General features: G+C 57.1%; 1 protein-coding gene across 3 annotated transcripts in view; it reads right to left on the reverse strand.

Annotated features, from left to right (window-relative positions):
* ZNF385C (zinc finger protein 385C) overlaps window positions 1-22191 on the reverse strand; it is a 53467-nt gene that overhangs the window by 22895 nt on the left and 8381 nt on the right. For 2 of the 3 annotated variants that reach the window (XM_031600523.2, XM_090124899.1), the window contains exon 2: window positions 14253-14492. In XM_031600523.2, coding sequence (XP_031456383.2) covers window positions 14253-14492 — 240 coding nt within the window. Of the gene's footprint in view, window positions 1-5123; window positions 5215-14252; window positions 14493-22191 lie in introns of those variants that run through there. The other variant, XM_090124900.1, reaches the window with a different exon arrangement.

Genomic DNA, 22191 nt, shown 5'->3' on the forward strand with positions numbered 1-22191 from the left:
TGATGCTCTCATTGCTGTTCTTCCCGGTGACATGCCCGGGCTGGCAGGCAGGTGACCCCTCCAGCAGCCCCATCACCCATGAGATGGAGCTTCCACCCTCACACCGAGCCTGCAGAGACAAAACCAAACCAAAGTGCCCAACAAAACCAAGCATCAGAGCTGCTGCTGGGCTGCGGGGCGGACAGGGCCAGCTCCAACCCCACGTCCTGTCGCCATTTCCCCTATAGCTCTCTTTTCCCCTGCAGTTTTTTCCTTTTCACCTATAAGAAGCTGAGCAGAAGAAACTGAAAAGCCAGCCGTATTACCCCCAAAGATCTTAAATCCCTGAGTCCAGGCGCATGTATGAGATTTTTATTTCCTTCTATGCATTAAGATCTTTAAACTCATCTCTTGGGAATGACTCATGCCTTGGGAGCGGGGCAGAGGAGCTGCTCGTGCTCCCAAAGCTGCTAACAGCAATGAGCTCCAACCCCTTTGGGAGCCCAACCCCGTGTCCCCAATCCAACCCCAGCACTGCAGGACCACGGGGCAGAGAGCGAGGAGCCCTGCAGCTCCCAGACCCCCCTCAGCAGCACAGCACTGGGATGCAGCCCCCAGACCCCCCTCCCCCACACGGCACTGGGATGCAGCCGGGGCTCGGGGCAGCAGAGCACTGAGGAGGGTGTGGGGAGCGCTGCAGCAGCATCCCTCGGCACCCGGAGGTGGTGACAGTTCAATTTAATTTCTGCTGTGCACGGAGGAGGAAGGAAAGCTGCAGAGAAGCCTCGGTCTTGTGTAGGAGCGAGCCATCCCCTGCGAGGGAATCAGCGCTCACAGCCGTGTCAGCTCAGACAAATGAGAAACACGGCTGTAACCCCAGGCTGTGCCCTGGCAGGATCCGCGCTCTCCCAGCATCACTGCGATGGGGCTGAGGGGTCACAGGAGAAGCGGGCAACTCAGCTCAGGGCTTCCCAGTGTTCCCTGTTGTGTCCCAGCCCCCACATAACTCAGACACGCAAGGCTGTGGTTCTCCTGTCAGGGCACTTCTAGCACTGCTGTGGGCACCGGGACCTCGCAGGAGGGTCTGGGTGGGTTGCAGGGCCCTGGAGAGCAGCACAAGGGGCTGGGAAGCAGTGGGAGCCCCTGAGCTGCCCACACAGGGACCCACATCCCAACCTCTGCAGCCTCACAGGATGCCGCCTCCTTTCCTCATCACAGCTCCTGCTGCCTGACTCGATCTGGCAGGAAATGAGCCTTGGGGTGAACCCAGCTGACATCGCTGCAGTGTGTGGGAACGGCCCAGACGGCGCTGTGTCAAAGGGAGGACAGCACTGAGTGCCCCCACCACGCTCAGCCCAGGGCTGCAGCTCTTCCACCACCCCCAAACAGCTGGAGAAGGGGCTGGGGGTTCCAAATCCAGCCCAGAACCCCACCTTGGTTCAGCCTTTATTCTGGGCATCGCTCACATCATAAAAATCCCAGCCGAGCCCAGTTCATTACAGCCAGGGAGCAGCTGACAGAAACAGAAAGCAAGAAGAGATGCTCAAATTGATGCTTTCCCACTGTTGCAGTGAAATAACCAATTTGGAACAAATCATGGCCTCCCTTCTCCTCTGCCATTTGAACAGACACACATTTTTCATTGCATGGCGCTTCCTCTCTAGCAGCAATCATTAAGATTGCAATTAAAGAAGCACTTGCAGGCAGGGGAGCCCAGCGGCACCCCACCCCTCACGTGCCCCAAGTGGGACCGACCCTTCACAGCACCGATGGGGACAAATGGGAGCAGAGGGATGAGAGCTCAGTGGGGTCAGGGTTGTGCCCAGAGCACCGGTGGGAGGTGGCAGAGCCCGGAGCGGGGAAGAGCCCGCGCTGCCCTGGGCACCCCGTACATCCTTCCCTTTGATGAAGGTCAGAGCACCTCCCCACCCCCTCCTGCTTTCTGCTTGCAGTGTTGTTCTGTAGCAGCCCCAAAACGGGCTGTCGTGTCTGTGCTGACAGCTGCAGAAGTGCATAACTCTCCTCTAAGTCTGCCCCGGGGCGAGCCTTGGTCATAGGCAATGTTTGGAAGCAGACGCACTCCTGTCATTATTTTTTAATTAGATTTTTATTTCCTACCGCTTGTATTTCATTGTAATTTCCGCCACTCCTACCCAGGCCGTGCTAATATAGCCACTTCGGAGAAGAGTGGGAACAGGCAGCCCACGTGCCCCAACACCCCGCTCCACAAAAGGAAAAACAGCGACCTGCAGGCAGCTCAGCCCCTGCACTAATTACAGCTTTGGGAACATCGGAGGTGCTGGAATGGGCCATCAAAGCGCCGGCGCTGGCGCAGTGCTCTGCAGGCTGCAGGAGCACCACCTGCATGGGAACCTCCAGAAGTTCACATCGGCCTGAAGCGCTCCCAGCAGCCCAGTCCTCAAAGTGAGGTGAGGGATGGTTACAAGCAGGGTTTGCTTTCTTTCGGGTTGTGAAAAGCAAGTTCTCCCCACTCAGTGTGGGACGCAGCAGTGCTCTCCTGCACACACAGCGCTGGGGGGGCTTTGCTCAGCAGGATTCAGGAGGAGGAACCCCAGCTGCAGCCGCAGCACTGTGCTGCGATGGCAACGGCTGAGAGCAGCAGCAGATGTTGTCCCCAGGAGATTTCTGAGTGAACCCCTTGGAATAAAGCAACCGCTGCACTGATGGGAGAATTCACCCACAACACCCTCAGGAGAAGCAAAGTTCCACCATCTGATGGAGAAGCCCAGCACACAAAGCGTTCCTTGTTGTGCCACCGACGCACCCGGATCGGTTCTCTTCCACCAAACCCCACTATGATGGCAGAGCAGCACCCAATGCTCGCTGCTGGAGGTGGGGACTTCCAGCTCCCAAGGAGAGTCAACACCTCAGGGAGAGCCAAGAGACCCTGCAATGCTCTCAGACCGCAGTGCTCATGGCCTCGGAGCAGCTGTGGGTCTGTCCCCATGACAGGAGCTCCCAGAGCCAGGAGAGCTGCAGGCATGTGCCAGAATGTGAGGAGAGCAAGGATGGCAAAAAGCAGGAGGGCAGAATCCTGATTTCAAACTCAGCTTGCACATAACAAGAAAATAAAGAGTGGAGTTTATGGCTTCAAATGTCAGCAGTCACCTGAGGCACAGAGCACATTTGCACCCCGACTGGTCACGGCGCACTGGGAGCTGCCATGGCTTCACAACACAACTTCTCTTTGCTCAGCACATGGAAATTTGGGGCACTGTGGAGCTTTTGCTCATCCCCTGAGGCGTCTGACCATGGGGGTGGGAGCACAACAGGCTCACCCCCCAGCAGCCACCACCAGCACACCAACACACAGCTCTCACACCTACTGGGCCCAGTAGACACTGGGCTGCTGGGGGGGCTCCTTCCCCAGCTCTGCCACGGGGGGTGCTCCACAAACATACCGAGATGCTATGGAGGAAGGAAGGAGAAAAAGCCACGTCAAATGAAATGCCCTACTATGGGAATGTGTACGGTCTGCGCGCGCCCCTCTGTCTCTGCTGCATTTCAGAGATTAAAATTAAAGCTTTTGTGGCTTTACAACGTTTCCTACATATTTGAGACCAAGCGGCTGAAAGCAAGCTTCGCTTTTTTTCCTTGCCTTCTTTTTTTTTTTTCCTCAGTAACCCGTTTTGCCCAAGAAATTGTATTCCAGATCCACAGCCCGAGCGCTGCTACGCGTTGCAGGAGCACAGGGCAGGGCAGCGCACAGAGGAAGGACTGTTTCAAACTGTTAGAAAAATTAATGATCCGCCTGAGACAGCTGACAAGCAAAGCTGTGGATGGGAGCAGCCCCGTGGCCGAGCGCTGCCAGATGCACCAGGTCCAGAACTTCTGCCCTTCCGCTGGACTCGCTGCCCTCGGAATGCCCCAGACCCCGCGAGCACACGCCTTGTGCACACACACCTGTATATATTAACCCAGGAACGTGAGTGCCTGGCGCAGGGCAGCAGGGGCTCGGCTCTGGGACCTTCACACGGTGGTAATGACGGACCCCCAATCCCCACCCACGAATCTGTGCACAGAACGGGTGCGAGAGCAAATGCGCTGCACTTCATCCATCGCCGCAGCTCGGCTCGGCAAAGCTGAGACAGCCAACAACCAACAGAGAGCCACAAACAGCACAGAGCCCTGCGAGCTTCGAACCGCATTCCCTGCTCCCCCCACCCAGCCCCGTACCCAGGAAGGCAGCGGGTGAGACGCGGCTGAATGCCCAGCAGCCAGCGCTGACCCCGCGCACGGCAAGGACAAAGCACAGCCGTGCCAGCCCCAATCTGCTCCTTCCTCTTTTTTGCAGCCCTGGGAAAAATCAATAAGATGCAGCGAATCCAACTCAGCTTGAATCCCACAAGTAATTAGGATTAGCAGGCTGAGAGCTGAAGAAACAAGGCTGCGGGTGTGTTGGGGCAGGGGAGGGATGGGGCTGTGGGTGTGCGACACGGGGCTCGGATGCTTCAAAGGAAAGAACAGCTCTTAAATGGCGTTTCGGGCAGGATGGAAATAGGGAACAACGACGATCTGACTTGCTTTGAGAGAAGAAAACCTAACGATGGCAATTAAGCGCGGCAAAGCCCCAGTGGGCGCAGGAGAGAGCGTGGAAAGGGCCCTACAGGTGAAGAGCTCAGCCTCAGCCGCCCCTGAGCCGCGGTGCCCGAAATTCCACCTATTTCTGTAGCTCTCTCCCAGCAGTAAATAATCCGCGTCAGTTTTTCACTACTGGGAGTTGAGCCTGTGGTCAAAATGGCAAAGGGGGGGGAAAAAGACAATCCCTGCTCCACAGTCTTAGCAAAGCAATACAGAAATAACCTTTAAAAAACAAAAATCAAAAACCCGACGTATACCGTGACTTATCTCCATCTGCTCAGGTAGCTCTGCCAAAGGCAGTGCCGGCACAGCGCTCCGATCCCACCCGCACAAACGGGGTCACCACCCGCACCGCACCGCACCGCACCGCGGGACGGACCCAACGGCCCCGCACCGCACAGCCGGCCGAGCCCGGAGCGATCCGCAGCGCTGCCGGGGCCGCGCAGAACGCACCCTCCGCTCCCCCCTCCGCACGGAGCCCCGCACCGCTCCCGCCCGCTGCCACGCGGAGCGATGGGAGCGCGATGCCGCGCCGTACCCACCTAGGAGCATTTTGGATCCGCGTCTCTCCGCGCCGTTCCCTCCCTGCGCTGCGCGCTGCTCCGCGCGGCTGCACGGCGGCGGGGGCCGCGCTCTGAGCCTCGCACCCCGCGGAGCTCCGCGCCCACCGCCCCGCCCGGCCGCAGCCTCTGCCGAGGAGGGCCCGGCCCAGGGACGGGATTCGCGTGGAATCGGGTGGGAGGGAGCGCAGGAGCCACGCCGCGGTGCCCCTCTCCGCGCTGCTCCTCCTCCCCTTCCCCGGAGCTAAGCACAAGTGCTCTTTTCTTTCCAAGCCTGGCTCAGAGTAAACTCCAGGGCTGCCAAAGCAAAGAAACTTGGAGTGGAGACGAGAATCCTGCAACCGCTCGGCTGCGCGCCCCCAGACGCGCTCCTCCTCGCCCCCTCCGAGCGCCCGGGACCGCCCCCCCCCCGCAGACACCGCTATGGGGAAGGGGACGGGGTGCAGCCGTGCCCTTCTGCTTGGGGAGGGGGTGATGGCCGCGGCAGCCCCGGCTGGAAGCCCCCAGAACCTCCCCAACCCCCGGCGGCAGCACGGCTGTGGTACATAGGCTGAGCAGAGCAGCTCCCCGCAGCAGGACCCCCCGTGCCCAAAGGCCCACCACGTCCTGCATGCGTCCACGCAGATCCCTCTGCCAGTTTCAACCTGGTTTTAGACCTTGAGCAGCTCCCACAGGCTCAGGGGTTTTCAGGACACAAGGCTCACCTCACACCACCATTTACCCCTTTTTGTTATCCCCAAGAGCTACCCAGACCCCCACCCTGCCCAGCACTGCACCCCCAAACCACAGCTCCCAGCCACACCTGGACCCAAGCTCCTCATTACCCAATTATCCCTTAAAGGAAAAATAAAAGGCAATTCTACATGGGAGTCAGTGTGGTGGGGCTGACATTGGGGATGAGTCCCCGGGGGCAGTGGGTTGGGGCTTCCTCAGCTTCTGCACCCCGTGCTCTGCATGAGCCTCACAGCTTTGTGGTCCCCCACCACCCCATTTCTATCAGCAAAGCTGGGGCACAGCAAGCACCCCCCCATGCCTGCACACTGCCTGCGTTGAGCTCACAGCCTCAGCAGCTGCTTGGGAGGAGAGCTTCACAACCTGATTGCACAGTGCCTTTTAAAGGGAGAAACGATGAAAAAGCTGCTTGTGAAAAGAGGAAAGCAATCTTGTCAGCCCCCATGCAGCCCAAGGATGAAAGGAAGGAGAGAACTGGGAGGAATTTAAATACTTTCCTCATGCAGACAATTCAAAGGTTTGGGCAGAAGCGTGTCTCCTTCAGGTATGAGCAGAGCAGGAGCATAAACAGCAAAACACCCCAGCCCCGAGGTGCTGCTGCCCCAGAGGGCACTTTTGGGGCAGGTTCTGATGTTCTGGTGCTGTAGCATCACACTGGGCACAGGGTATTGCTTTCAGGGTCGTTAGCAGCAGTAAGTTTAGCCGGGCACTCGCTAATCTGGAATTGACAGCTGGGTCCGAAGCGCCTGCTGCCAACTCCCAGCAGGCTATTTAAACCTGATATTAATTTGTTTAATGTCAGCAGCAGTTTGGCGTTACTGCCAGCGAACATTAGGCAGAGGGAACACGGAGGTGTAAAGACCACGAGGACGGGGCTGACACCCGATGGGGGGGAGCTTGGAGTCACCCCCTGCTCAGCGGTGCCCAGCGCCCTGCAGCCCAGCCCCGGAATTCTGCCCGGCGATGAGATCGACGAGCGATGCTCTGCTGGGGGCTGAGCTCAGCCCGGCACACAGGGAGGACTGGGACAGAATTACCGTGCCATGAAATGAAGGGGTGGGAAAGAAACGCGGCGTGGGCCGGCGCGGTGCTTTATGGCTGAGCCTCTGCGGCCAGCTGGAGGAGATGCTAATTGCAGGTACTGATTACAGACCACTGCTATTAACGCCTCCTGCTCTCCTCTGCCCAGCTGCAGCTGGAATTCCCCCACGCACAGCCGTGGGTCCGGCCTGCATAGCTTGCTATATTTGTATGGGGCAGTGACACACGTCCTCCCACCGGGTCCCCAACCTGCTTTGCCCAGTGCCAGCACCCAGCAGAGCTCAGCATGGAGCTGCTCCTGCTCCTTCCCCAGCAAGCAGCTGCCTTGGGACGGGGGTGCTCAGGGCTTCTCAGTGGCTGCAGAAGGCCAAATAATATCAGTGCCCCGGATAAAAGCAGTGCCAACAGGCATTGCTGCACCAGGTGCTGCACCTTCTGGCACAGATTGTTGGCCAAATTCTGGGCCCTATTGGCAGAGCATGAGGAGGAAGGAGTGGTGATGGAAGTGTGGGCCTCATTGCAAAAATGGGGGGCTGCATGGAGAGCTGCCTACACTGCTGCCTGTGCTGCAACCCCTGCAGCATCCTCCCCCCCAGTAGAGCAGGGGGATTTCTCCTGGCCCCAAGGATCCAGAACAAAGATGCTCCTCTACTTCTCTCCTGTTTGGGCAGGGCTGGCACGGCTGCCAGCAGGCTCTGGGTGAGGACAGACTCCAGGAACTGCTATGGAGGGGTTATGCTGAACCCCACTGCCCTCAGCATTGCTGCCTGGCGCAAGAGTAGGACCAGAAGTTTGCAGTCTCCCAAAGCAGCCTGGCAACACCAACCCAATCCGGCAAAGAGCTTCTAAGTAAATCAGAAAGGAGACAGAGGGATAAAACGCCAGCAGGAAGCTTCCCCCAGGACTGACAGGGCTTCCTGGCCAGCTTTGTTCTCGAGGATTTAGGGTATAATTTGGGGGTGAAAGACGCCAGATAGGATCAGCACCGATACACCTGGAGGACCTGTATCAGTTTTCCTTCTGCTCTGTAATTTGAGTGCAGCCATAAGTGGAGCGGCTCAGGCGTGCAGTGAGCGGCGGTGGGTGCAGGAGGGCAGCGCTGACCTTCCTGCTCCCGGCCCCCCAGGGGGAGATAACAGATTTGGAGGGCTGAGCTCCCCCGGGGGGGTTCCACACAAAGACGAGGGGGTTTGCTGCCGGTCAAAACTGCAGAGGTTGTTTTTAAAACTGGGATCCCTTGATCCTTTAATGAATTAAGTCATTAATTAATTTTTTAAATGAATTCTTCCTGGAGATTTGTGTGTGCACTCATCCAAACAAAGGGCAAAGCGACGCACTGGGACAGCAGTGCTGCTTACTGCAGTGGAGCCGTGGCCAGGATCAGTGCGAGAGCTCCACCGCACTGCTGATGCTTAACCCCAGCTCTCCCCACAAAGGGTCTCCTCGTGCTGCCCGCGCCCCCAGCACACACCTGGGCTGAGCTTTTCTCTGCTGCTTTCATCTGCACCATGTCAGGAGCAGACGACAGCATCGCCCTTTCATTAATCCCAGCTCTTGGGAGAAGTCTCAGCAATGGAAACACTCCATTAATGCTCCTTTTGTTGCAGTACAAGGCATTAAATCATTATTTTCCTCCCCATTTTAGTAAGGATTCACCTCAAAAAAAAAAAAAAAAAAAAGCTTATAATCACTCAAATAGGTGCTCTCACAACATTCTCCCTGTACCAACAGGGCTGGAAGCAGAGCAGTGGGCTCCCCATGTCTGCTGCCATCAAACTGGGGCCCCACGCAGTGCCATCCAAACGGGCCAGAGATGAGTGCCCACATAGAGCTGTGGGTTTGGCCTTTTCTGCCCTGAGCCCTGCGTTAATTCTCCCCTTTCAAAGCGAGATGCCTAATTACAGAGGCATCCAGGACAGGGCTGCAAATAGATGGAGAAACCGATGACCTAAAACTATTTAATTCCTAGGAGCAGGCACGGAAATTACACCTGAAGGGTTTCAGAGACTGTGTCATATTTTCCCTTTGATTCAGGAGGAGAGGGACCCCCCAACCCGCTGCAGACTGGGCCTGTCCCTGCAGGAGCAGCTCCTGAGCAGCGCAGCCCCCGCAGCCCCAAGCAGCACTGAGTGAGCACTTGGCACAAATCCCCCCTGCTTTCAGGCCTCCAGCCGTGCCGCGGCCTCACGGTGATGCTCTGCGTGCACTGGAGCCGCGTGCAAGTCTGGTAACAGTGGGAACAACGTGGGGCAGCGGGAGGGAAGGAGACCTCAGAGCAGCACAACGAGTGTGGTTCAGTGGCAGCCCTGCTCTGAAGAGGTGCTGCACAGGGATGCACCCACCCGGCTGTGCACAGGTGCTGTAATTACCCCCACAGCGCGTTAATTATAATGCGCTCCCGCTCCAGGCGAGCAGCAGAGCTAACAGTGCCCAGAACGGCCGCAGTGCTCAGCGGGGCGGGGAGCCCACGGCAGCCCCAGAACCACGGCACGGACCTCAGGCAGCAGCTGCCCCCGCGCCTTGCGCCCGGCCCCGCGGGCTGCGCTGAGCGGTGCAGGGTGGCACCGCCCCGCTGTGGGTCGGGCTGCTGCAGTTCCCTCTGATTGCCCCAGTCCGGATTTCTCCCCCTGCACACGCAGCATCTCACAGGAAGGAGAGATCACCCCGGGAAAGTGACATACAGCGTGACGAGGGGAGATCATCTCTTCATAGAAAATGGTCTATTGCTTACGACTTACTGTCTGGGAACATAAACCAGCTCGAGCAGCCGGCCCTAAATCGCACTGACAGCTTCACGCTACCCACAAGTCTGTGCTCGCGCAGATCCTGCTCCATCCTACCCACCTCTCCCCAGCACTGCTCTTGGTTTCAGCACAGCTCTGTGTGCCCCGCTCTGCTCTGTGTGCTCCTGCAGAGCAATGCACAGAGCCGGGCAGTGCCCACACTGCTCCCATCATCAGCTGTGCTCTGGGCTCACTGCAGCCATTGCTGTGTTCTCCACCCCAGGATTCCCTCTCCCAGATCTGCTGAGCTCCAGGGAGACCAAATTGCTCTGTGGCCACACGTTCCCCATCGCTCCTAATCCGCTCCTCATTAAGATCACGTGTGACACCCCGAGCTCAGTAGCCATAAAACAATTTTGTCACAACTCAGTAGCAAACCAAATGGAAGAAATTTACAGCAAAATCCAAAATTAAGGACAGTGGACTCCCAGGATATGATGCTGAAGGGAGCAGCCGGGCTGTGTGCGTTCGCCTTTGCTGCGATCACAGCAGCTCAAATTGTGACTCTATTTGTGTGGTGCCATCAGTGGGCGCAGCGCAGCCACAGCCAAAGGTCAGAGACCCTTCCGTGTGCGGGGGGGCCTGGAGGGAAGGTTGGATGGGGAGTGAAGAAATACATAAGATATATATATAGTATATATGTGTGTGTGCAGATACATATATATATATACATACACACTTATATTCATGGAGGTCTGGGGGAAGCAGGAGTGCCCTTCCCGTCGCCCAGCAGAGGCGGAGCGCAGCGCAGTGACGCCCGCCCGCCGTGCCCTGATCTCTGCAGTTAATCCCATCAGCTGACGTTACCATCACGGGCGCACTGGGCCATGCCAGACAGAGTGCTGCGAGCACATCTCAGGGGCCAGCTGTACCCTTTGCTCTCACTGCCAAATTTCTCCTAAAAGATCCCAAAGCGGGAAAAGGCAGCGAACCACTGCAGGAACTGAAGGGAGGACAGAGGAGCCAACCATCCCCTCTGCAGCATTATGGTGCAGCTCTGAGGCAGCACCCACCCCATGGGCACCTCTGCTCCGGCCATGCAGTGATAAGTGGGAGCTCTGCTGGCCCCACAGTGCCCGTCCCTCTGCGTGGGGCTCTTCAGAGCACAGCAGTGCTCGGAGCTTCAAGGCTCCGCTCTCCAATTAGGCTCAAACAATATGCAAACATGCGGGATTAAAATCAGTGCGCTGGATTTTATGGCAGATAAAGCACCACAGAGCGTCGCTCTGTTTATTAAAGACAATTAGAGGATTCCATGCATAACGTGAAATAAAAAACAAAAACAAAAACAATTAGCTCAGCACCCATTTTCTTGGTAACCAACAGCTGAAGAGATCTGATAGCATGGAGCTGCAGGGAGGAGGAGGAGGAAGCGCTGACCTTTGGGATGCAGAGCAGCAGCCGCTGCCCACAGTCAGAGCACATTGGGGCACTGCTTCTCCAGATGGAGATGAGGAGGGCTCTCTGAACCCAACTACCAGCAGGATTATCCCAGCAAAAAGCACAGCTCTGAGCCGGCCCTATCCGCTCAGTGCAAAAGCCGCAGGGAACCTTCATTTGCTGGCTCCCAACATCTTGCTTCGCACCAGGAGAAGTGACACCAGACAAACCAACCCCATCCATCCAGCACCGCTTTGACCTCACCCAGGGCTCCTCCCTGCGGTGCAGCGCTGTGTCAGCGTGCAGACCTGGGGTCGGTGCCCGGGGTCTGCCTGCTCTCAGTCCATAGGCAGCACACCGAGCCCCCTGCACATCCCCAAAAGCAGCACCACATTGTGCAGCACTGCCAATCTGCCACCCCAGCCCCCCCTAACTGACCCCAGCCCCCTCGCCCCCCCTGCCCCCCAGCGGCCGTCCCCTCTGCTGCAGAGCCGGAGCGATGCTGAAGCTGTCACAGCGATTTCTCTGCGCATCTCAAACCCTTCTGCTCTGCAAACGCACGCGGACAGACATGGCAGCAGCTAATTGGGGAAACCTGAATTCTTTTGCTTTGTAAGAAAAAGTTATTTTGGTGCTGTGCTGCTGAGGCAGGTAGAAAGGCACCCAAGGGAGCTGCAAGGAGAGTCTGGAGCGAAGGTCTGGGGCTTCGGGGCACACAGTGGCCACAGCCAGACCCCGGGGTTGGCCCAGCCCTGCCCACCCTGCACTGCACAGAAGCACACTGTGCAGCCTGCAAATGTGTGGGTGGGGAGCTGCGTCTTTATACAACACCAAGAATGATGGGGTCTGCTCCTTTTGGGTAGCAGTGACAGCAAATTGAGCGATCTCGGACACCTTTACAGTCCCAGGCAGTAATTAAAGCACTCGTGACCCACTTGGGTTTGAGCTGGCATCTGCAACGTGAAAACATCCTTCATCTGTGGGCATCCAATACCTAATTGCTGCCTGCTCAGCAATTCAACACGAGACAACAGAACTGTGATTTGCTTTGTAGGAAAATGCCCAATGAACAATAATTTGTTTTTAAGTTGGGGGTCTTTCCGGCGTAGAGCTAATAAATTGTAATAACACTGATTACTGCATCTGTCTGCCAGCCACGCTCCTCCCCAGCTTTGCTCCACGCACTGTGAGTGATTACAGCCTTTGCAGAAAGAAAGAACTGCTCAGAGCCGGGGGGAGCAGCGCATCTCACAGCATCGCTGAGTGCTGCCTTTGATGTAGCTGTGGATGTCAGCACGAGACGGAGATTCCAGCTCAGAGGAATATTCTGTCTTTGTCTAACTCAATTATATCACTTAATGCAGTGCCTTTAATAACCAGCCCCTCCCCCCGGGCTGCTCGGGCTCTGGCACATCAGCCTGCCCTCCCCCAGCGTGTGCCAGGACACTGCAGGGACATTGTGGGGCAGGGTGGCACTGAGCACTGGGACGTGGGCATCACATCAGTTCGGTCCCCAGTTTGTCATTCGCAGCCATGTGCCCTCACAGGCTCACACTCCGGGAGGTTGGGAGAAGTTGCCAGTGACAAAGCTGGAAGTGACATTTCTAAGCAGCAGCGTGGAGGAGAAGGTCAGCTCGGGATGAGCGGGCGCAGCTCAGAGCCCTGCTGGGGACGGCAGAGGGATGGGATGGAGCAAGGAGCAGATGCTGCTGCAATCCCCCTGCACGAGCGAATGGCAGCCCTGCACGAGCACTTTGGGCTTCACCTGGCATGCCAAGGGCAGCACACAGCGAGATTCCTTGGCTCGGTAGGAACGCGCCAGTGGCATCTGCCCACCGAGCCGTAACCGGGCCCGGGGCACAGCCTGGAAGCTGCAGGCTGGAATTTATGAGCTCCATTCCCATTAACATAGCAGGCAATATTTCCATCTGTCAGTAAATGATGATAAACAGAGCAGCTCCTTTGCATATCCAGGCCTTGCTCAAACAAAACCACCACCGGGGAGCGCAGGATTTGGCACACAGATGACAGCTGCCATGCTTGGAATTTATGGCTCCAGCCTGCACGGTCTTTAGCAAGAGTGGGAGCAAGAATCTCTGTGGGCTGTTCCCCAGGGTCTGCACTGCAGCCAGACCCTCACCCACAGCCATGCCTAGCACTGCACTGCGCATCCTTCTGCCCCACCTGTGAGCCAGCCAAAGTGACACATTTTACCCCAGAGCCCACTGCTTGCTGGTTTGTGTTTGCAAAAGCTTGGTATGTTTATTTGCCAACAGCTTAAATGTTATTAAATAAACACTTCCTGGCAGAAAAATAGGACTGGCGACTTCTTACTGCTCTCCAGAGCAGCATCTCCCAGAGGGTTAACACCACACGAGCAACAGAACCGCAGCAGGGCGCAGCCATGAGATGTGGTGTTACGAGAGCTCAGCACTCCCATCCTCTCAGCACAGCCTCACTCCAGGTAAAGGCACCAGTCAGCCACTGAAGCACTTGGATGACCTCAGCTCATTAATCCAATGAGTAATGAGACCATAAGAAAAGGAGGACAGTCACAAGAAACAGCCAGGAGGCTGAACTCAGTTCCCAAATGGTGACGGAGCCCAAGGATGCCCCAGCACTGCCCCAGCTCAGGGCAACGGGCACAGCCCCAGCACTGCCAGATCCTTTGGTTTGCTGTTTAACACACACGAACCCTCAGATGTAGTCAACCCTCATTGCAGGGTGACATTTATTGGCACATTTTGCTGCTTTCATGCAGGAAAAAAGTCCTGCAGCAATCAGCTGTGGAGAGAGCATGTCAGGCGAATGCCAGCAGATGGCAACGAGTCCTTGCAAGCTCCCATCCCACCTGTGAGGTGTGCCAGGCCTGGTGGCACAGCACTGATGCATCCCTGTGCCACTGCTGGGCCGGGGGACAGGCACTGCACAGCCCCTTCTGTTGTGCACAGGAACGATCCCACAGAAATAATGACAAACAAAACCCAAGGTGTTCCTGGCCCACCATCCAACAGAGCCAAATCCGATGAGGACCAGCAGTGACAGTGGGGTCAGGAAGTCCCCACAGCTGAGACAGCAGCAAGCGGCACCAAGGACACAGCGCAGCGTCTCCAAGCTGTACCCACGGAGCAGCCAGCCCCGAGCAGCCCCCGGGCAGCACCAGCCCAGCTCCTACCTTGGGCCGCCGGCATCTTGCCCTTGTTGAGCTGCTTGAGGCGCTTCTGGTGGGACTTCCCGTTGTAGTGGATCTGCGCCTGCGCGGCTGAGTTCAGCTGGATGTTGCAGACCTCGCAGAGTGTGAACGATTGGTGCTTCTTCTCCCGCTTCATGCGCTGCTCAGGCGGGCAGCTGGACACCTCCAGCAGCCGCAAACCGCTCTCAGGGCTGTGGGATGGGCTCAGGGGTCGCTTCATGCCTGTGGGGGGGAAGGACAGACCCTCCATCAGGACAGACGCACCAGGATGGACCGGGCGAGGTGAAGAAACGCAGCCCATGTCTGCCAGAACCTCTCTTGTTCACTGCCAGACAGCACCATAGGTGGACCAAACGCAGAGCTGGATGAAACCAGCTCAACACAGCCAACAAACTGAGCTGGGGGGAGCTGTGCGCCATCCCACAGCCCATCCGCCCTGCAGGCACTGCTCCCTCAAGCACTTTTTCGCCCTCATTGAGCAGATGCCTGTCCCAAGTAAACGGCATCTACGTGCATCAGCAGCACCAGCCCTGCGCGGGGACGGCACAGGGAGGAGCTTCCCGTGGAGCCGGGGGTCACTGGGGACCGCCGTTGGCTGCGCTCTACAGATGCGCCGTCCCCGCTGCCCGGGCTCCAGGAGATGACCTTCAGGTGGGAACCGCTGGGACACCCAGAGCAGAGCCCTGGGGAGACGAAGGTCACCCGAGCCCTGAGATCCCATTACCGCAGGGAGCCGGCAGCTGCCCATGCCGAGCACACGCAGGCACGCAGCTCCGGCGCCGACACCCAGGGGCCGCCCGCAGGGACGGGGTGCCGGGGGCCGCGAGATGGGCCCCAAAGTCACATTGCGCAGCGATGTGCGATACGACAGCAGAGGCGGTGCTCAGAGCGGACCCGCAGCGCACCGGCCGGGCCGCAGAGCCGTGCAGCTCCAGCCCGCAGCCTCACGATGGCGCGGCCGCTCTGCACTTTTTTCACCTCCGATTCGGTCGAAAGTGGTGAAAAGCGAGCGGGGGTCGAGGCGGGGTGGCAGCGCGCAGCTGGACGGCTCCGCTCCTCCGCCCGTCCCTTCGCCGTGCGTGGCGGCACCACCCGTCCTTCCGCCCCTCCTCGGGGACGCAGCCTGGAAGCGACCCCAAAGTCGAACCGAGTCCCGCAGCCCTCGGGTCACCTCGGGAGCAGCGCTCGGGACCGGGGCTGGCTGCGGGCTCCAGCTGTGCTCGATCCGCCCGAGTTACGCCATGATTGGCCAAAAGTGTCGCCAATGAGATCCTCAAGCTGCTGCCTCACCAGCTAAAAATGCTAAGCAGAGCATAAAAGGAGCTTTACATTAAAAATAAGTAAATCTACTTCTTGGCAGAAGAATCTGTGCAACTCTGGGTTCTCTCTCAAGATCTCAGGATTTTTCCTCAAGCTCAACTTCAGCTCCAAAAGAGAGAAAACACACTTCCTTTGAGTGAAAACACCTCTTACAAGTGAAATCACACCGTCCAGCCAGCAAAGGCTCGAGGAGGAAGGAATACACAAACAACAGAAGTTTTATTTACAAAACAAACAAAAAACCCTGATGTTTTTAAATGGAGTCTCCTCGACTGGGAGCCCCATCCACCCAAAGCCCCTCATCGATGACCCCTCCCCAAAATGCACACAGGTAGCAGCACCTGGATGGAGACCTGGGCGGCTCTTGCCCTGAGGACGCAGAGGGACACACAGCAGCAGAGGTCCCTGGTTGCACTCCCTCTGAGGGTATTTTTAATGCAACTACATCCAGGGATGCAGAGCTATAATTGGAACATTATGTGGACAAAGTATCCCCGAAAGCCCCTTCATCTTATAAAAAGGAACTGCTGTTGCTTTGATTAGACTGAGGCTCCTGGGCCGGCTCCCGTTGCAGTGTTTAAAAGGTCTGTCCTAATCGTGTAAAGCACCCGGCTCATTCACTTAATTTCTCCTGCGCCTTCAGGGCCTGTTCTGCTTCTCAGGTATCAGGACCGTAAATTTGGCCGCTCATGGCACAGACAACCATGTGCATGTGCAGGGGAGCTGTGTCCCCATGACTGTTAGCAGCACTGGGGGGCTTTTGCCCTTCCAAGGAACCAAGGGCCTTTTGGAGGCCCCAGCAGCCCCACGAGGACCCCCCAGGGCCCAGACCCCACACTGCATCCAGCCGGGGTGCCGAGCCCTGCAAAAGGAGCTGCTTTCACAGGAGGGAAACCGAGGCACGATGGAGGCATCACTGCCCCCCACTCATCCCCCTGATGCCCCATCCGCACTGCCTTTCCCACTGCTCGGAGCCACAGAGCAGGGAGAGGGGCTCCTGACGGGTGCAAAACACTCCCTGACAGATGTCTGAGTCTCCCTGAAATAAAAGAAGGTCAGAGCAGTTCGGGTGTCACCACGGCAGCACTGCCTGAAGCTCTCATCCCTCCCACATGAAGTGTTCCCAGTGCTGCCCAGCTGGGTCACATGAGCCCCCACCCACCGCAGCCTCATCCCCCAACCCTGAGCACCCCTGTGCACCATCCTGGGCTCGCAGCTCCCCACTCTCCCAGCCCAAGGGAGCTTTCCCCCTCATCAGCCTAATTTTTATCATTTTTTAATTGTCTGCAGTCATTTGGAACAACAAACCTCCCATAAGTCACGGTGCTCTGACTTCATCCCTCAGCCCAAGCCATGCAGCAGACTGCAGGCACACAGCTGTGCTGCTGTTTTATTAACTTAGGGCCATCTTTATGCTCTTGTACTGCAGCCCATAACCTCAGGTCTCTCCCTCTCCTTCTTTAATAACACCATAAACATGTGTTGCAAAAAGCTGTAAAGCGGCGACAGACATTAAATAACTGAAATCCAGACATTAAATATCTGAAATAGGAAATGCTGTTCTATAGCCTGCAGGACCCACTTCCATCCCAAAGGGCATTTTGATAGGGGCAGAAGGGAAATGATGGAGCAGAGCAGTGCTGGGACACACAATTTCATGTGCTGCAGACACTGACCATGCAGCTCAGCCCCACACAACTCATTCTCTCCCACCTCCACCAATTTTCCCCCAGCAGCAAGCCCAGGTGCATTTGCAAGCTGTCTCTTGCAGCAAGCCAATTCCCACCGTATTGATTTGGGATTTAATGATGGGTGAAATGTATGGAAATGAAGGGCTGGAGCAGGCAGTGCAATAAAGCCCTCATCCTCTGCATCCCATTGCACTGCTCTGCCATTGACTTCTTCCCTGCACCCTCAGTTGTTCCAGCACTAGAAGCCAGGGCAGCTGGGTCAGAGCATCCTGATGCTGCCAGCTCTGTGCTGTCCACCAGGGGCATGCCAGTGTGTTCTGGTTGGACCTCAGAGCAACAGCACCTCCTTAGTCCCCCAGGTGTGCTCCTGAACAGGACCCAAACTCTTCCAAAAATATGAATTCCCTCACAGGCTCCAGGCACAGGGAAGCAAGGGCTGCACCAACACATGGCTGTCACTCTGCATGCACAGGCACTGCCCAGGGACACCTGGACGCGGAGCTCCAGGCCTGACACCCCCTCCAGCATCTCATGGATCTTCCCCAGGCAGCAGGAAGAGGGGAACTGATGGGGCAGCACCAGCAGCACCTGCACAACAGTGACCAAATTTATGCACTCTGGCCTTTAAGTGAGGAGCTGTAGCCCAGGGCACGTGGCAGAGATGCCACTCACTTGTTGTGCTGGGGCCTCCTGAAACTTCCAGAATTGCTCCTCCACAGCACAGGGAGCAACCCTTGCACACAGGAAAGCAACTGCATGGGTTAAGTCATTGAAATGGTAATAGTTTGGCCAACTGAAATATTGACAAGAGATATTTGGTCCTTTGCCTCAGTTCTGATGTCGACGACCTGAGGACAGCTCTGACCACACTGCCCCTGGGTGTCACACAGCCCGGCCAGAGCTCTGCATGGCTGCGGCCCAAGCAGGTGTTACAGTCTGAAAGACTGACGTGGTGGAAAGGCAATGCAGAAGTGAAACAGCAAAAGCAACTAACGTGAATGGGATGGTGTTGTAAAGGGAAAAGCGCTCACCCATCTCTAAAGATCTGGGTTCACAAAGAAACTCCACAAGGAAGGGATCTCCAACCAGAGAGCCTTCCCCAGTGGCAGTCAGCCCTTAAATGGGGTCTAAGAGAGATGCAGCCAGGTTCCACCCCTTCTGCTCACGCAGCTGAATTGCCTTCACCAGGCTCCTTCCTGCATCCCACTGTGGTTCTGTGAGCACAGCCGACAGCACAGCCACAGCCACAACCTCAATAAAACCACTCCTGCCATGGAGCCGAGCGGCACACGAGGTCGGTCCCACCCTGCAGAGCTGGATCAGAGCAGCAGAGCACCTCGCCCTGAAGCTTGGGTGAATTTGCTAAGAGTAAGAAAACAAAAATCTGATTTGAGTTTCCGTGATTTCATAACCTTGAATCTGCTTTATCTCTGCTTGAGGGCATATAATACTGAATAAAAGCAACAGAAATAGAACAATTAGTATGAAAGTCACCCCAACAGCTGTCACCAAACCCCCCCCCGCAAGCAACAACCTTATTTGCAATTGCCCTGCTCGGTTTTGCAAAGATCTGCAGGAAAGCCAGGAAACAAACACCACAGCCCTTTTACCAGCAAAAAAATCACAGCATCGCATTTATGCTCATTGGTTTCAATGCCCAACTCAGTGGTGCTCAGCTCACACCCAGAGCTCACTCGTGCCTCAGCCCCGTGTTCTGGGGGTGCCCCGTGCCCAGGACAAGGCAATGTGCTGCCCACCCCATGCCAGCCCTTACCTGGCTGAAGCCACAGCCCTGCCCCGCACGGCTGCTCGCAGTCCGGCTGCTCCGTGTGCGCGGTCGCCCCAGCGCTGCCTGCTGCGCTCCCAGCGCTTGGCTCAGCTTCCAAGGAACACTTCGCGGCGGTTCGATCGCCACTAAATCAGCCCTCATCAGCAGCTCAGTGCCTGTGTGAGCACCGGAGCTCAATGCCTGCTCTCAGCAAGTTCCGCACGGCCCTGGGCGTCACGCGGGACAGCAGGTGCCAACTGGCAGGGGGCTGCCGCTGGGGGAGTTACCTTGAGCCAACAGCGGGGCGAGTGCACCTGACATCAGCTCTATTTGTGAATGAGGAGACGGGGAAGCTTCCTGGGCTGTCTCGAAGGTCAGACCTTGACAATGCCCCCGGCAGCTTCCTCGGGAGGTGCCAGGCTCAGGCAGGGGGCAGCCGGCCGTGCCCTGCCCACGGGATGGCAGAGTACAGCAGAGCTGCCAGCGCAGAACTTGGACAGCCCAGGCTATGGGCTGAGCAGATGGGATCTGATCACAGAGAGCCCTCGCCATGCCCGCATCGTACTCAGCATTTCGTAACATGGCATAAAACCACCCCCACCTTCCCCACACACCCAGCATATGTTCTGCTAATGGCGGGGTGAGGCACATTTTGGGATCAACGCAAAAACCATCGCTCGTCAAAGCAAGGATTACTCTGAGCTCAGGGCTGGCTGCTGGCACGGGGCACACGAGGGATCCTCCACACATCTGAGCCCCCCCACCCAGCTGCCTCCCACCATCAGACAGCCCTCGCAGCCCCAAGTCCCATTCACACGTGCTGAAGGGCAGTGGGAATCCCAGCGCCTGTCCTTTCATTTACATGTTGGCATCATTAACGCGGTGCATTCCCTGAGTCAGCACGTCGCAGCCCTGCTCCCGAGGACAGCCAGAGCCCGAGCGATGGGCAGGAAACACACAGCCATCCCATAGCAGCACTGCAGGACGTGCCCACCTGCCCTGGGAAACAAACAGGGAACACTGCTTTCCAATCCTGGGGTCGTGCAGTTTGTGCTCAGTATCTCCATCAAGTTGATTCAGCGGCTTCACCAGGGATAGCAGTGGGGCAGAGAGAGAAGACGTGCAGGGAAAGCACGGGGGGTCATTCTTTTTGAAATGAATTTGATGAAGCCGTGCCCGGTGAGCACACAGCACTTCGCTCCTGTGCCTGGCCGGGGCTCGTCCGTGCCTGCCACAGACCCGGAGGTGCCCCCCGCCCACTTCCAGCAGCGCGGATAAAAGCAGAAGGCGGCACCCGCGCAGACCTGACCTCGTGTCCCCGGGGGTTTAACTGTAACTTCGCACCGCGTAAGAGAGCAGCAGGAGAGGAAAGATTGAAGAGAGAGCCATTCATCATCCACCCGGCTGCCGCCCTCCCGGCCGAGGAATTTCTGGCACGGGACTTTCAGGATCATGAAATCCTTCGGGGTTTCTTCAGGGCAGAGCAGTGGATGCTGCACCCTCGGGAGCTGAGGGTCCGCTCTGCCCCACGCGGCAGCGCAGAGCTTTGGCGCCCGGCGCCGTGCCAGCAGCGTGGTGGCACACTGGTGCCACGGGGGGCACCTACATGACGAGCCATGTCCTCCACAGGAGTGCAATGCACGCTTGAACCACAGGCACTCAGTACGCACATGAACACCGCGCTGGGGCTGCTGTCAGAGGTCCCCCTGCAGTCCTCGCTGTTTCCACCCCAGGTTCCCAAGCCTTTATTTAGCGGCTGACTCAGCCCTGGCAGCGGGGCACGACGGGAGCGGGGCAGCCGGGCAGGACCCTGGGATGGCTGCAATGCTGGCGTTGTACCCGAGCGGGATGCTGCAGCAAAGGAAGGGCACGAAGCTGCCCAGGAGTAGCTGTGAGCAGCGCTGTGGGCACAGGTTGGTGCTGGGCAGGGATCTGCAGCGTTACGCCAGGACAGCAGCACAGCTGCCCTCTGTCTGCCTGCTGCTGCTGGAGAGGAGCTGGGCTGGCAGGAAGCTCTGCTGCTGTGCTGCTCCCTCTTAAAATAGAGCAGGGAGCACAACCCAACTGGGCTGAGCTGCTCCTCGCTGGCTCTCCATGGTCACTGCCAAATTATTTTGTTATTTTACCCAAATCCCCCCAAATTAAATCCAGGCATTGCCTGTGCAGTACGGCAACATCCCCGCTGTCAGCGGGCGCACTGCGGGGCTCTGGCTGCACTCAGTGCCTCGCGCCCGCTGTCTCCATCCCTTGGTCCCCATCCTCACCTCCAGCTCCCCACCAGAACTGGGCAGTTTGGAAAACCCACTCAGCTCTCGCAGGCTGCAGGTCAGAGGAGGATGTGATTTGCCATTTTGCAGGACTTAGAGTCAGATTATCGCATTAAACTTTCAAAGTCTCGGCTCAGGAAGAGCACCAGCTAACACAGCACTCTCAGCAAAGCCAAACCCAAACTGCTACAGCTGCCTTTTGTGCCACAGCCTCAGAAAGCAAAGCTCAGGGGCCTTGAATTGCAGCACGCACAGCAACCCATGGGTTTTGTCCGCCCCTCTGCCTCATTTGGGTCACGAGATTTTGCAGCAGAGTTTGGTTTTTAGGTGTTTGTGTACAGCTGCAAACATGGGACAGCTCCACTTTAAGTCAGAGCTCTTGCAGGCTACTGTAATACAATCTAAATTAATTATTTCATAGTGCTAAGCAAGTGACATTTGAAATCCAGACATTGCAGTGGTATCAAATAAAGATATTTGCAATGTGATCTGCTGAAATCCGCGCAGCTCTGAATCAGCGCATCAAAGCAAACTCTTTATTAGAGGAAAAGTCATCGCGGGGCTCAGCCCGAGTGCAAGGCTGGCACTGCTGACCCACCACAGAGCGTGGCTTCTACAGCAACGTCCATTATTCTGCCTTCTGATTTCAGACCCTCTGTGGCCCCAGGTTGTGTATTTCACCACCAGGACTGCATCACAGTGCCTGGATCCCTACAGAAGTCCCCCCTGCATCTCGGAATCACACACAGAAGAGTTTAAACTCATCAACCATCACAAAAGCCGAAGTGAACTGAGAACTCCAGAAGGGCCTCTCCACTGTGACCCTCCCCAAGGAGGCTGCCCACAGGAACTCGAAATTCTGGAGGGGAAGGACT

This window comes from Phasianus colchicus, chromosome 26 (assembly GCF_987193195.1).
Source record: "Phasianus colchicus chromosome 26, bPhaCol1.hap1.1, whole genome shotgun sequence".
Taxonomy (NCBI): Eukaryota; Metazoa; Chordata; class Aves; order Galliformes; family Phasianidae; genus Phasianus; species Phasianus colchicus.